Genomic DNA, 14,561 nt, shown 5'->3' with positions numbered 1-14,561 from the left:
TGATACCTGGGGCGAAACGGAGATGTTCTGCAGTGTAGCTGGTTACTGGTAGACAGGCTCTAGTCCAGGAAATTGGGAATTGCCGTGAAAAATTGATGAAGATCCTAATTATTAATTATATAGACTTTACTCTAGGGATTATGTTATTTATAAATCTAAAACTTAGTATTATTACTTTACTAAACCACATAATAAATCCTAGCTAGTTTTATTAATAGTGGCTATAGTTTCTAATAAGTCTAGTCTTCATCTCCTTGACTATTTATATCATGGTTTTATTTATAATATATGATCTACTAAGGGCACTTTAGTAAATAGATCTATTATCTATGGGGTAGGCTATATATCAACTATAGAAGATCCTTGTGGGTTATGCGATCTTTATAGGAGGTACGCTGGGCGCTACTTTCTATTAACCACGCCTAATGCGTTTCTTAGCTATATCTAGCTTTATTAATCTCTATCTCACCATGTACCCTACCATCGTGCTCGCGAGGCTATAAATCATATTAAAGAAAAACTAGCACTATGTATAGTGCTGGGAATAGGTGCTATGTAAGTACCTAACTAACTAAGCTGAACTCGTGTACTAACTTACATAGCGCGTGCGTAATGGTAATTATCAAATGCTTCCAGCTGTCCAGTCTCTACGATACTTCCGACTCGACATGTACGTTTTCCGTCCTCCCTGGGTGGTACAATTGCACTTACAGAAATATAGATGCAACCGCCGACCTTGTGATCTGGACTAGATAGCCCCTTTCCTTCCCGGCCATGGGTTCAATTAGCACGACTAATATCTTTACTCTGTTCATAGCATCGAATCAAACATAACAATAATGGCCTCATGCATACCCACCCTGGGCCCACTCTACGAAATGGCCCGCAGCAAACGCTCTTGAAGCTCGCACCAGCGGTACTACAAAAGCAGCGGCAACCAGGCCCACTCCTCTTCGAACGATCGCTATTTAATAAATACTTGAGGTTTTCAGCAGATGCCCGGCGAAACCTATGGTTCGCGGCAAGAGGACCACAGAGTTGCGATTCGGAACCCAAACACAATGGCATGATAAAGCGATGATACGAGTGAAATGCTATGTGGCAGGACCTTCGCTCCCGTTGAGCATTGATAGATTTCAACTGTTTTCTTCTAGTCTAGTTAACACAATGAATCACTCGCCTGGCCTTTGCGGCATTCCACCGTCCCTACCCCATCTAGCATGCATTTGCTCCTCCCTCTCCCGCCGCTGCTTTCTGGTCTCCTCTAGTAGCTCAAGCGGCGTTTTGCCCGCCAGGTTGCGTTGGTTGATCAAGGTACTCCGTTCTCCATAGGCTTGCAAAAGTCGAAGCATCTTATCTTCCGCCCTGGTGTAATCTTCACTGGTCGGGATCCTGGATTCTCCATCCTCACGTGTTACCTCTAGGAGGCGTCCCTGAGCAACGAGATGAAAAACCGTGTTCCCATTAGCAGTAGAGGTCTGAAGGTCCGCTCCATGCTCGAGAAGGTACTTGACCGTTGAGATCTGGCGGAGATTCTGTACCATCACATGCAGCGCCGTGATTCCTTTGTTGTCTGCCTTATTGATGTCAACGCCGTGAGATAGCAGTGAGTCGAGAATCGCGGTACTTATGGGTCCACCCTGCAACGAGCCATATCCCAGCATATGGAGGACTGATTTGCCGCCGCGGTCCATGATGGTTGGGTCAGCATCATGGTCCAATAAGCACTGCACTACAGTCTCAGCGTGAGCACTCCCACCACATCCTGCATTCGCTGAGAGGAGGAGCTTGAACGTTGTCGAGATCCGGATCTGAAGATCCTTATCCCGGAGCTTGCATTCATCAATGCCAGGGCCCGCAGCCGCCCAATGCAGAGGGAGGCCCCCGTTTGTATCTCTGCACTTAGCCAGATCGCGCCCGAATCTTCCGCTGGATTGATAGTCCAAGAGTAGTTCCACAGCATCGGCGTTCCAAAACAGGGCTGCCTTGTGCAGCGTCGTAACGTCGTGCGCCAGCTGCGTATCTCGCCTGAATGCAAACATGGCCACGACGTCGTGGAAGTGCATGTGTTTCAGGAAGACGTCGGCACCGCTAGTAATAAGCCGTTGAATTAAAGGTTTGCGTCCCCGGCTCACAGCCAGCCCAAGCACGCTATCTTGTGGTTGGCTCTTGCCATGATCTCCACTACGCAGGGGAGGGATAATATCCGTAGTAGAACATCCCCTCTCGAGAAGCAACTGAATCGTTTCCTCACCTCTTGCGATCCAATCCTGAAACCACTCATTGCGGTTGATGTTGCTATTCCTTTCTTCCCATTCATCCAAGTACAGTTCGCTTAGTGACGCCGCAGCCTCTAGGATGAGGCTCTTGTTTGAGCGGAAGTCTTGGTGGTTAAGGTCCGCGAGTCCCAGAGCAAGACGACTTTCAAGACTCTCATGGTTATCTAAAAAGAATCGGACAATCCCCACATTGCCTGATCTGCAGGCGACATGCAGCAAGGAGAATGGACGGTGCTTGAGTGATTGAGCTGGCTCCTCCTTTACAGCAGATGTATATATATTAAGGAGGATATGCAAAGTTTCCGGCCCCGCTTCTGAGACCGCCAGGTAGAACGGGTCGTCATGATAGGCCTCTGTGCGGCGAACAAGATCGGTAGGTGGGAAGGAAGCGATATATCGATTAAGCTGAGCGATGTCATCTTGCCTGATCGCGTCAGTAAACGAACTCCCATCTAGTTCCGGAGGAAATTCTTCAAAGTCAGCATAATAGGAGTCGTCGTCTGGCATTTTTACTATTGGTTTATGTTCATATTGTGTCAACGGAGGAACAAGAGGGGGTTTTGTGGAAAGGATGGAGTTGGAGAAGAGAGGGAAAGAAAATGGGATGTGGTTCCTTATATAGTAGGACCTCCTAGTACCCTAGCGTTGCCGCGACCCGAAATAAATGTCAGCAACATACATCGGACTATTGCAACCCTAGCGGGTCTCGACTAACTATCCTTGCCCCCCAAAGCGACATTTTCTGTGCGCAAGCCACGTTGATATACGACTCGATGCTACCATGTGTTATAATCTACAAAGCATACCAGAGATTGTCTTATGGCTCAGTATCACGCGGATCCAGCGGTCTCTCCCCATTTGGCAATCAATTTCGATCAAAAGCGCCGTCCCTAGGGCTGTAGCGAGTGCCCCCATTGACAAGCCGAGTCTGCCACCCTCCACCTGCTGAATTCCCACCAACAGCAATACCGGCCAAGGTCGGGAAGATGGGTACTAAGTTGCCTACTGAGAAGACCCCCTGGTTATGGATCCACTCCATCTTTAAAGCTGTCAGCTCTACATTCACAACCAGAAGGGAGAAGCAAGACGATAAATGGAAAGAGTGGAGAGGGGCATCGTGCTTACAAGTCCGAGGAATGCTTCGAGATAGGGATTGTCGGCAATTTGCGCGCCGCTCAAGCTCTGGGCGGCATCCTGTCGATCAGGACCGATGTATAGCCGCCGATTTCGGTTAAAATCACCGCAGGTCATCTCAGCTCTGGAGTTATAGTTTTCCATTTGCCCCCCATTACTACCGCCCCTGTAAGTTGTAGAGTACTGCCATTGGGCACGCCAGTCGGGAGTCCAGCCTGTCGTTACCCAGGTGTCTCCATCCGCCTGCCGCAGCCTTGCGGTAGGACCTTAATTGGAGTGCGAATTGGCGGGTCCCTGCGCGAATTTCCAAGGCATTTGTGCAATGAAAGTGAATAACTGGCCAATCCTATCCTTTTTGTAAAGTGTACTTTTGTTCAGGGGCGTTATGTAGACATGCATCTGCTTCCTCATAGTGTCAGTGTCTGCTTTTCCGCATCCTCATCATACTCTGGACTAGTTCAGCGCCACAAGAAGAGATATTATGATTGCTGCCACGACCAACAACGCCATTGTCCCACTTTGGAAAGTACATCTAAGGGCGCTGTCTGTCAACAATCTGTGCCACGTTGGCGAACCACCAATAGATACCTGGGCAAGCTGGCCCGATTAAGGGCCCGCAGTCGCCCCCAAGGCAGGGTAGGAGGTCCATTGTCCTAATTTGGAAAGTGCGGCTAAGGGCACTGTCCCTTAATAATCTGTGCCATCACGTTGATGAATCCACCAATAGATACCCGGGCAAGCCGGCCTGATCGAGGACCCTGGCAGCCGCCCCCAAGCCAAGGTAGCAGGTTAGCCAAGATACGCACTTAAGGCAAGGATCGTCTCTGGCGGGAACTGAGCGCCCCCGCGGCTCGGATGGCCTCGGGATCCAAAGTCTCTTTCTTGTTTGATCACGGTGGAGACAAGTCATGGACGTTGACATCTCGGGCGCCTGCGACAGCTCAGCTTTAGCAAATCAGCAGTAAGTCCCATCTGTCCATGTTGGTGATCGGCAGCCATCCTTGCGCTTAATCCACACCCAAGGCCACTGGATTGGATAGTTTATCCCAACAGACTGGTTTATCGCCGCAGAACCCTGTCTTGGCTCCATATGCGACGAGGATCACGACGCCGCCGATACGTCTGTGGGACGCATTCTTCCGAGGCGACTGACGCACGGTAGAGGGCGGATTTGCATCCTTCTAATGCACTTTCTGTACCTGGGAGCCTTCTGAGGCCTGCGGCAAAGACAGACGACGCGTCATCGCCATCATGCCACCACTTGTCTTCCCAGGGGTATCCGCCTCCCTCCTCGCTCCGTATGAACCATTGCTAGTCTCATAAACGTCTAGAGAAACGAGTCCCTCGTCAGGCCAAGTGACGAACATACACACCCACACACCAAATGACTTCACTTACTGGGCTCTTCTCGCTCAATTTGCTTCGCCGAAGAGAGTACAAGCTGTTGGACTCTGCTGTACGCCGGCCTCCCCGCACATATAGACGCTTTGCCTTTCGAATATGCTACTATTTGTTAGCTATTTTGTGTCCTATTGCTATCCTACTTTTTTTTTACCGCGATAGCCTACCCGTCCTATACCCATCCTCCAGCTCATTACTCCTCTTTACGCCGCAAAGTTTCAGAGCACCCGAGCCATGGGAATATTCGCAATGAAAAGGTCTTCATTGCAGCAAGCTTGTATGATCCAACAGGCAAGCTGGCCCAGGGGGCATGGGGCTCTAGTATTCTACAGCTTATCACCCTCTTGGGAGAAGAAAACGTCTTCGTCAGCATATACGAGAACGAAATCGAAGACAAGAACAAAACCCGGCCGCGAAGTAGTTCAAGCCAAGAGAGCAGCGCCGCGAGACACGCCCTGGAGCAGCTCAGTAACCATATCCCGTGCAACAAGTCCATTCTCTATGAGACGATGGACCTGGATCAACTGCCCACCGTGGTTATCCCAACCACGGGCGAGAAGCGCGTCAAACGGATCACGTATCTCGCCGAGACTCGCAACCGCGCCCTTCGACCGCTTAACAGCAACGGCAACAGCGACATCAACAGCGATAGCGAGGAGATGAAGTTAGCAACAAGGACCAGATTCCATAAGCTCCTCTTCCTCAACGACGTGGCCTTTGACCCCATCGATGCCCTCCAGCTCCTGTTCTCAACGAACGTGGACAGCAACGGAATCGCGCAGTATCGCGCTGCGTGTGCGGTGGACTTCATTAATCCATTTAAATTCTACGATACATATGCAACGCGAGATTTGGACGGGTACAGCATGGGCCTACCATTTTTCCCATGGTTCTCAAGTGCTGGCAGTGAAAGGAGCCGGCAAGCTGTCCTAGCAGGGAGTGATAGTGTCCCTGTGCGTAGCTGCTGGGGTGGCATGGTTGCCTTTGATGCTCAATATTTCCAGAACGAGAATGGTTTGATAGATGCAGCAGGAGATCTCCCAGCTCGGTTTCGTGCGTTGACAGATTTCGACCATCGCTGGGACGCTTCGGAATGCTGCTTGATCCATGCCGATATCCAAAGACCGCCGGATAACGACGGCTCGTCCATGGAACTGGAGACTGGAGTATACATGAACCCTTTTGTTCGGGTGGCATATGACACTGTCACCCTCTCGTGGCTTTCGACCACGCGCCGGGTCGAGGGGCTTTACTCGGGGGTACAGAGGATTGGCAACTATCTTGTAGGCTTGCCCTGGTTCAACCCGCGGCGAGAATATAATGTTGGTGGGTTTGATGGGTTCTGTGGGCGCATGGGACAAGGGATTCAGGTGGTGGTTCCACGTAGGGAGGGTAAAAATGGCTGGAAGACTATTCCATAATCTAGACTAGCAATTTATGCATGCAAGAACTAGATTTTCAGGTGTGCTGCTCAACCAATAGGGTGTCATTGAATTTTGGCGCCTGATTCTGCCCCGGTTGAGGTACATAAGAAAGTCGCCTCTTCCACTGCTCTCGGCCCTGTTGCTCTCTTCACCAACACTGCCTCTTTCAACTTGAGACCGTCCAACATGGCTCACGACACCCCATCAACAGCCTCTCAAGCATCTCCTTCACCCGCCGCACCGTTTAACTCATCAGTTGATGCCTTCCCTCCGCGACCACTACCGCGCGACCGCACCCCTCCACCCTCTCCACCCCCTCCTCCGATCGACCCAGACTCGCTGCCCCAGCAACAAAAAAGAGTCTACACCTGCCTGCGCACACAGGGCTGGACTCCCCAACAATGCGACGTCTACTTCGCCAAGATACCCTCGCGGCAGCAGCATATCCACCTGACCCTCCGCCACTGGGACGGCTGGAATGAGGAGCAGCTTCGCCGATTTGACCAGCGCTGCGCGGACGAGTACCTCCCCTTGGGTCTACCGCCTCCCGACCCGGAGGATGACAACATACCCGTCCCGAATTTCTGGTTGAACCACCGTCTGTTGGAGGATGGGAATCTGCGGAGGCGCCGCATCGCGGCTCTGATGTATCGGGAGATGTCCGATGCTGAGAGGGGCGAGATGGAGGTGCGGCGCCAGAGGGAGCTGCAGGCCCGTCGTTATGCCTGACCACAACCACAAGTCGTCGGAGGGAAACTAGTATACCCATCTATCTATCTGGCTTTGGCAAGTGAAGTGGGGTTAGGTGATGACTTGACTTGTTGACTTCGATGAAATCCTTCCCTGGAGCTTTCGTTTATCTTATCAATGTATGGACAGTAACACGAGGGAGACGTTAACTGAGTAGTGAAATCAAACAAAGACACTCTTTCCTCTAGTTGTAATGTACCCCAAGCATCATCCCAAGCAACTACCTTGGATAATGCCTAGATAGAGCTAGGATTTTTATCCACCCTTAGACGCTGGGGTCAGACAGGTAAGCAGGACTCGAACTGTAAACTTCCCACTTGCGATCAGACTACCGGGGCTGGTCAACTACCTCTCGCTATGATGCCAGAAATGAGTTACAGTAGTTGGTTCAGGGCATCAGCTGGTAAGTCACGAATTCTCTTAAGGTCTGTCTTATTGGTCTTTCTCTCACCATGCATGACGCGAATCACATATTACATCTATTTCCCGGCCTCTACCACTACGCTGCTTTGAGAAACTGGCGCATGGTCTTTTTATCAGTTTCATCGATAACACGCAGAAAACCTGGGGCAAGATCGTACTTTGCAGATGTTATCGGCTTCATCAATGATCAGCCGCTTGACCACTCGCTTCGGCCGCTTAATGCCTGAGGCACCCATGCCGACACCTAAGAACACCTCAACCGAGGGATATAGTTATAGCTAGTGCTACGTATGACGCTTAGACATGTATTGACTATCACCAGCTCGTCCATGTTCTGTATGCCCGGTCGGTCGTATAAGGAGACACATATGTGGTAGAACTAACCCCGTGACTGGTAAGTTTGTTTGATTCCTGTGCTTGGCGCGATGACATATCGAGCCCCCTTGCTTTCGCCAACGCACACCCTCAGCCTTCTCATTCCCTTAACCCTCGTATAGCTCAGCAAAGCATCGGCAAGTTCCCGATATTATAAGCTTGCGAGATTTTACTTTTGTCTGCCAGTTCTTTCCTCTCCCTCCCCCCGAAAATGCCTATCAGCAAAACTACACAGCAAAACCTGTGTACCGCCCGGCGCATTCAGCTCGCCATGGCCCTCGGATACTCTGGGCTCGGCGCATGGTATGTGCACCCCGTGAAAACTCCCCACCTGACTGCCCATGCATTTCATGAGTTTGTATGCTCACCCAACACCTTACCCTTCCACGAAAAGGTGCCTCCTCCACCCAACCTCCGCAATTCGCCTCAGCCTCAGCCCGCAATACATCACGCTCGACCGCGCCCCAGTCCTCATAATGCGATGTTTCGGAGCGCAAGCGATGACATGCGGCCTTCTGCTTGGCGTCGCCGACATGACCCGGAGGAGCTTTCTGGCGTTTGGAGCGGCGATGGTTCCGTATCTGGGTTTTAATGCGTGGTTTGGGGTGGGACCGGGACGGGGGGTGTTTACGCCGTGGCTTTGGTTGGATTTCGTCGGCAATGTTGGGTTCTTTGTTGGGTCTCTGTGGTGTGCGCGTTTAGTTAAGGAGGTGGAAGATGTGCAGAAGAAGGAGTGATTGGCTAGATGAATTGGAGCTTTGAAGGCTCAAGCAGTGGTCAATGTATCCCAGCACCAGAATGTATACTTCTCCCATAATTTCCTTTTGATGCAGTGTCTGGACAATCCAACCAGACGGCACTGGTAGTAGATTTATGTACTTTGGAGGTGATAGGCTCAGTTTCTCCCACGTCAAACGCTACATGGCCCGTTCCCGATGACTCGTGGGTAGATCCGAGGGGTATTGGTAGAATGCGAGTTTGCATAACGGAAACGGACAATGACTTGCATCGGGATCGGTGGGATCGGCAGACAGCCATCCCATCCCATGTGGCATGCAATGCACGCGTCCAGCCCTGCACGACGCCGACGGGATAGTACTGCATGTGGCTCTCCGGACCCGCCAGCATGTCGCCGTCATGTTTTGGATCGAGTTGGGTTTTCCGCAGGACTCCGGCAGGAAACCCCCCGCTTTAGCATTCATTGCCGGTCGTGTACATACATTGGCTTTCTTTGTCCCGTACGGAGCACACGAGCCGACGAGATGTTTCCGTAGACAGGTAGGTCATGGCTGTCTGGGCAAAGACCACTGCCCAAATTCCGAGCCCAGCCAAGATTGAACGCATGTTCGCCGCTGCGGCGTATAACCGACTAGCTTATTCTGCTGCAATGCATGATATGATATTTGCTGAGATATAAATTGGCAGGCCGTCAACGGCGGCAAACAAGCGAAACCCACCACGGAGTAGGCGGGTGAGCCGTAGAAATGGCTCGCTCACACGACTACCCACTGGATGTGAGCACTCGGGGGTCGGCTCAAGGGGGAGGAACAAGAGATTGGATGATTGTATCAGGGATAAATTTAACAGCTAAATAACATGGCACAGCAAACGGCGCTGTGGTCAAAGTAAATAGTTCTGAACAAGTGCAATAGAAATTATCCAACCTAAGATCCAAGCTTTCAGCTCCGTGGCTACATAACTTACTCATTTAGGCGGAGTAACAGTTTCATGTCCATTTATGAGAGGCTCGACTTTCTGCGCCTCCTCATCAGCGGAATTACTCTTTCTCTTTCCTAATCTCTGCCGGAGTCTATCCGCCTTTGATTGGTATACAGCCTCGACCCTCGTCCTTAGATCCGCGACTGAGGTGCTTCCGGGAGTGTTTGTAGCTTGCGAGCGGGGCATATGCAGGGCGTGAAAGCGCACTGTAAGACTATTCATAGACCCAAGGACCTGCGAGCGGAATGCGTAGAGGATAAGCGGTATCCAAATCACGGCCGACACTCCGACTGTGATGGAATGAGTTAGTGTGTTTCGCGAATAGAGCATGCATGCCGGAACGACAATTAATGGATGAACCTGCACGTACAGATTATCGGAAAGACCCAGCCTGGTGTATACTGCAGATCACCCGAGCGATTGTGCGGGAAGGCTGTGATGTCGACTGCAAACAGAGACACGAGGAAGGACATTGGTAACTGTGCGTTGGGTCCAGTTAGGGCTAGTTGAAGTTGTTTCAGAGCGAGAAATGGTGATGGTAGTTCGACGCTGGTAGTATCCACTTACAAAGATAATAGTCGCGACGGTGAACGCCATGAGGATCCTTCCTTGCTGAATTGTCTCCTCGGACTGGGTGAGAGCGATGACGTTTTGCTCCAGCGTCAAGGTTGCTTCAACCTGGGATGGGTGAGCAATTGGCTCATAATGACCGATTTGGGCGAGGCAGATTATCCTGAAAGCTGACTTACTGCCTTGTACACTCGCTGCGTAGCCTGGTCCATCTCCTCTAGGTCACTGATAATGCGAGCTGCAGAGCAATCCTTCTCCTCAAGCCCACGCTGAACGACCACTTGGTCACTGACAATGGCCTTGATCATGTTGAGCTCATCACGCATATCCTTTACATGGCCGAGCAGGCCAGCGGTCTGCTGTACATAGATGTCCTTGACGCTGCTAAAGTCCTCGTGTTGGTGGTCCAGTCGAGCCTGTGCTTTGGTAAGGCCCTTGTCGCTAAACTGCTTGAACAGCCCGGCTTCTTCTACTGCCTGTTAGGGAGGATCAGCCATGCCATCGGGAAAACAGAACAGCGAGGGCGCAGAGGGGGGCAACAAACCGCTCGATTGACAGAATCTGAAAAGAATTGCTGAATGGACCAGGGGACGGGATTGGGAATTGGTGTTCCATCGGCTGGTGAGTACTTCCTCCGGCTATAAAACTGAACGCATGTGTCGACGATGAATTTGCTGAGCTCGAGCGGCGTACTGGGCTGCGAGCGCCTGTTCTCCCCGTGTCCAAGTTCTGTCAGGCGATCCAAAACACTGCCATGAACGACATTCGACCGGTTGTCTGCCCGATGAGTTGATGAGGTGATGACGGTTTCTGCAGTGGATATAAAATGTGTGAGTCTTTATGGATTTCCCATATTAGCAACCAGGAATTGCCTTACTGTCGTCAACGATCCAAAGCCAAAGCTGCTCAACACCAATCAAATCCCACGATATGGCCTCCTCCATATCGTCATTGAAGAGCCGTCTCGTCACGACTTGATCTTTGTTACGACGTTCGCGCTCTTTGTCCACGTCGTCCGAAGTGAATTGGTAGTATGACTCGTCCAGCGTCCGAAATCGATGTATAGCGGTCTTGCTGTAGGTGCTCAGCAAAGCGTCATAGTTGCTCGTCTGCTGCGGTGGGTATGTGGCGAAAGTGAGATATGGCATCTTTCTCGCGGTTATTTACCAACGCGATGGAGCCAAGCTATTATTGTATGGTACTCACGTATAGGGCTATGCGAGGAACACTGTCGTCTCCCTCCGCGTTCTGGGTCTGTAGAGGAATTTGAGTCTTGGTAGTACAGCGAGGATTGACTCAACCTACCACGCATTCAGGCTTCATGAACCGGAACCGAGAGGACGTATCAGGGACTTGATGCCAGCTCCTTCGGAAGAACTTGTTCAAGTCGCCATAAATCCGGTCAGTGTCGTCGGTCTTCTTTTCAAAGTAGATTCGGGACATCAAGTCCTACAGATTCCATTAGAAAGCTTCGGAACCAATAAACCACGACAACTGACGTTCATCCATTGCATCTGCGTATGGTCAGCCTGAGAAGAATAGCCACCTTGGAGGGAAACTGACATTGTTCGCCGGCAGGTGAATCCACCTGACTTTGAAATCGGTGGGTGAAAAGACGTTCCCACTCCCCAAGTGGTGACTTTGCGCCTTCATTGTCTCTTGCGCAGCAGCCATCAGCTTTGTCGGGCCCTTATCTGGGTCGTAAATAACCTCCTTTACCCCCCGCTCTCGTCTCAAGAAGCCGGACGACGTTTCCTTTGCGTAAAAGTCAACCACCGCGGCATCAAACGCGCTGATATCAACATCTGCACCGAGCACCGGCATCTCACACGGCTGGATAGACACAGTGGTTGGGACAATCGGCGGGTTGCGAAGGAGATCGAGGATCGTCTCGTAATTGTCACGCTCGGCGGCAGACCCGGTTGGTTGCTCCTTCCTCCGATTATCAACATCCTTGAGCACCTTCCGATCGAGATGCTTGGTGGCGTTGGCCTTGATCTGCGGATTCTTGCTGCGTTGCACGTCTGCGCTTTTCATGCTTGACAGTATCCGAGATGCTGCCGCCTCGACGGACTTTCTCTCTTTGTCGGCGTTTGTGTCCGAAGCACTGCTGTGCAGGATTTTGCAGACGAGCTCCAGATCTGCGTTCCAGGCAGCCCAGCACAGCGCGCTTTTCCTGTGTGTATCAGGAACATTCTTCTTCGTCATCAAGTGGCCCTTTTGAGCCAGCATCACAAACAACTCGTGTCTTTCACCGTCGTCGGCCGCCCACGCGAGGGTGTCCCGCTCCGTGTCTGTCCCATCGAGGCCAAAGTCTGCCGCTGAGACCTTTTCAAGCACGGCGCGCAGCATATTGCCATCTCTCGATTTCGCGGCGTAATAAAGTGCGGTGTGGCTGCCAGCGTCTCGCCTATTTATGTCAGGTTGGCCCATGCGCGCTACAAGTTGCTGGAGACACTTGGTATTGGCCTGCTTTGCTGCCAGTAGTAGTGGTGTGTCTCCGGTCGACGTGGTATTGGCGATGTCTGTGGTGTGCTGCAATAGAAGTTCCACAACTCGATGATGCTGCGAGATAGGTTCGTGATAGGAGTCTGGCTTTACATCGTCGTCTTCAAAGTCAAGTCGCTTCGCATCTACATCTTTGTGGAAACTGGCCTTGTGCAGGGCGGTCCAGCCCTCGTTGTCACCAACGTCCAGTCTGCCGCTATGCTGGTCCAACAACGCCCTCACTGCATCTTCATACCCCTGTTGGCTGGCCAGGTGCAATGGAGTGCACCCGTCCTGGTTTCTTACACTCCTGTCAGCATTGTGGCTCAGAAGAAGCGTCACCAAGTTGGCATGGCCACCGTGGCTGGCCCAGTGTAGTGCGGTCCACTGCTCGTTATTGGCGACGTTGACATCGGCCTGGTGGTTAACGAGGAGTTCCTTACTGATCCCGTAATGACCCCACTTGCAGGCCCCCATCAAGGGTGTCCACCCATTATCATCTGGCAGGTTGACCTGTGCCCCTTTGGCGAGTAATAGGTCCACCACTGCCGCGTGGCCATAGCGACTCGCAGCTCTCAGTGGCGTCCAATTCTCGTTATCCGCCCTGTTGATGTCTATTGTCTGGTCCGTTAGTAGAAATTTGACGGCCTCTTCTTGGCCGTGTCGAGACGCCGCAAACAGAGCCGTCCAACCTGTGCTATCCCGCCCGTTGATATCTGTTCTCTTGTCGGCTACTAGGACTTTGATTGCCTCCATGTGGCCCTTCTGGCATGCCACGGTCAGGGGCATCCATCCAGAATTGCTGGAGATGTCGATTGCTGCACCTTTGGCTAGGAGCTTTGATATTATGCTGGCTTGGCCCGTTTCAGCGGCCGTGTTCAAGGGTGTCCAGCCCTCCTCATCTTTTGCATCGATCTCAACATCCTCCCTGTTCAGGAGAAGCGACACCGTCTCTTCATAGCCGTAGTTACAGGCAGTGGCTAGAGGACTCCAATCAAAGCCATTGACGAGGTTGATATCCGCGCCCGCTGCCAGCAACATCTCTACGATATTGGTATACCCGTGCATGGCAGCGGTATTCAAGGGTGTCCAGCCCGCGTCATCCCTCTTGTCAACGTCTATCCTGGGGTCCGCCAGCAAGAGTGATACTACCTTGACTTGACGGCAATTACATGCCACTCCCAGGGGGGTATCGCCCTCTTGGCCGCACTTCCTGTTCAGGTCGGCGCCGCTTTCCAGAAGCAGTTTTACGATTTCCACAAGTCCGTGCTCGCACGCATGGCACAGCGCACTGTGCCCACTATCGTGTGTTTCAATAACACCTACCCCATTCTCAAGCAATGCCCTTGCGAGATCAGCTCTCCTCTCGGTCAAAGCCAGAGACAGCGCAGCATGCTCCGCCTTGTCACCTCGTTCGTCGCGGCCGCGCTTCATATGCGTGAAGACCTTGACCAAAATTTCCGACGTGGTATCGAAGTTTGCGACTAGTGATTGCAGGAGCGCCCGTTTCTGTTTCCGCAGGAAAATGTGCGTGGCCGCGCCAGTTAGATCGAGTTCAAGGAGTCTGGCGGGATTCGTTTTGGCGGCGTCGAGAATCGCAGTTTCCAGCTCGGGATCTGGATCTGGCTCTGGCTCTGCCGACCTTGTCGAGTCTCTTCCGCCGTGGGAATCGCCTGATTGCGCATCATGGTGGGTTTCGGCTTCGGCTTCGGCTTCAGCCTCGCGATGCGAAGATCCTCCATTCCCGTCAACGTGCGCGTCGATCACCTCAATTTGTCGCAGGAGGGCGGCTTCCTCATCCATAGTATCATCTGCAGTTTCTTGCTCTGTGTTTGGCATCGCTGTCGACGAGTGTCACTGCGGAATCGAGTGCGAGGAGGTCGTGGGATGGGGGCGGGGTCGGCGCTTCGCTCAGCTGAGATGCGACCAGCCACCTGGCGCTAGCTTCTGCATGCATGGCGCTTACTTGTTTCGAACTTGATTGGATTGTTTTTCTTTT

General features: G+C 52.0%; 4 protein-coding genes across 4 annotated transcripts; 3 read left to right on the top strand and 1 right to left on the bottom strand.

The window, feature by feature from the left end:
• Positions 1–1,153: 1,153 nt before the first annotated feature.
• Positions 1,154–2,849, bottom strand: BJX68DRAFT_237313 (ankyrin repeat-containing domain protein). The gene has a single exon (XM_071040174.1). It carries the CDS (start codon positions 2,784–2,786, stop codon positions 1,173–1,175), a length of 1,614 nt encoding a protein of 537 aa, XP_070899172.1. The 5' UTR covers positions 2,787–2,849; the 3' UTR covers positions 1,154–1,172.
• A 1,889-nt stretch (positions 2,850–4,738) lies between these two features.
• Positions 4,739–6,258, top strand: BJX68DRAFT_237311 (glycosyltransferase family 69 protein; the record flags this gene model as incomplete). The annotated part of the gene is made up of 1 exon (XM_071040173.1): positions 4,739–6,258. A coding segment is annotated over one exon (1,257 nt), but the record flags the coding sequence as incomplete, so codon positions are not given.
• BJX68DRAFT_237309 (uncharacterized protein) lies at positions 6,258–7,174 on the top strand. Its single transcript, XM_071040172.1, has one exon. The coding sequence runs from the start codon at positions 6,425–6,427 to the stop codon at positions 6,965–6,967; it is 543 nt and encodes a 180-aa protein (XP_070899170.1). The 5' UTR covers positions 6,258–6,424; the 3' UTR covers positions 6,968–7,174.
• A 674-nt stretch (positions 7,175–7,848) lies between these two features.
• Positions 7,849–8,578, top strand: BJX68DRAFT_93506 (uncharacterized protein). The gene is made up of 2 exons (XM_071050038.1): positions 7,849–8,089; positions 8,181–8,578. The coding sequence occupies exons 1-2, from the start codon at positions 7,998–8,000 to the stop codon at positions 8,521–8,523; spliced, it is 435 nt and encodes a 144-aa protein (XP_070899169.1). The 5' UTR covers positions 7,849–7,997; the 3' UTR covers positions 8,524–8,578.
• Positions 8,579–14,561: the final 5,983 nt, after the last annotated feature.

This window comes from Aspergillus pseudodeflectus, assembly GCF_044049435.1.
Source record: "Aspergillus pseudodeflectus strain CBS 756.74 chromosome Unknown BJX68scaffold_21, whole genome shotgun sequence".
In the NCBI taxonomy this organism is placed as follows: domain Eukaryota; kingdom Fungi; phylum Ascomycota; class Eurotiomycetes; order Eurotiales; family Aspergillaceae; genus Aspergillus; species Aspergillus pseudodeflectus.
This window is presented reverse-complemented; position numbering and strand designations above follow the sequence as displayed.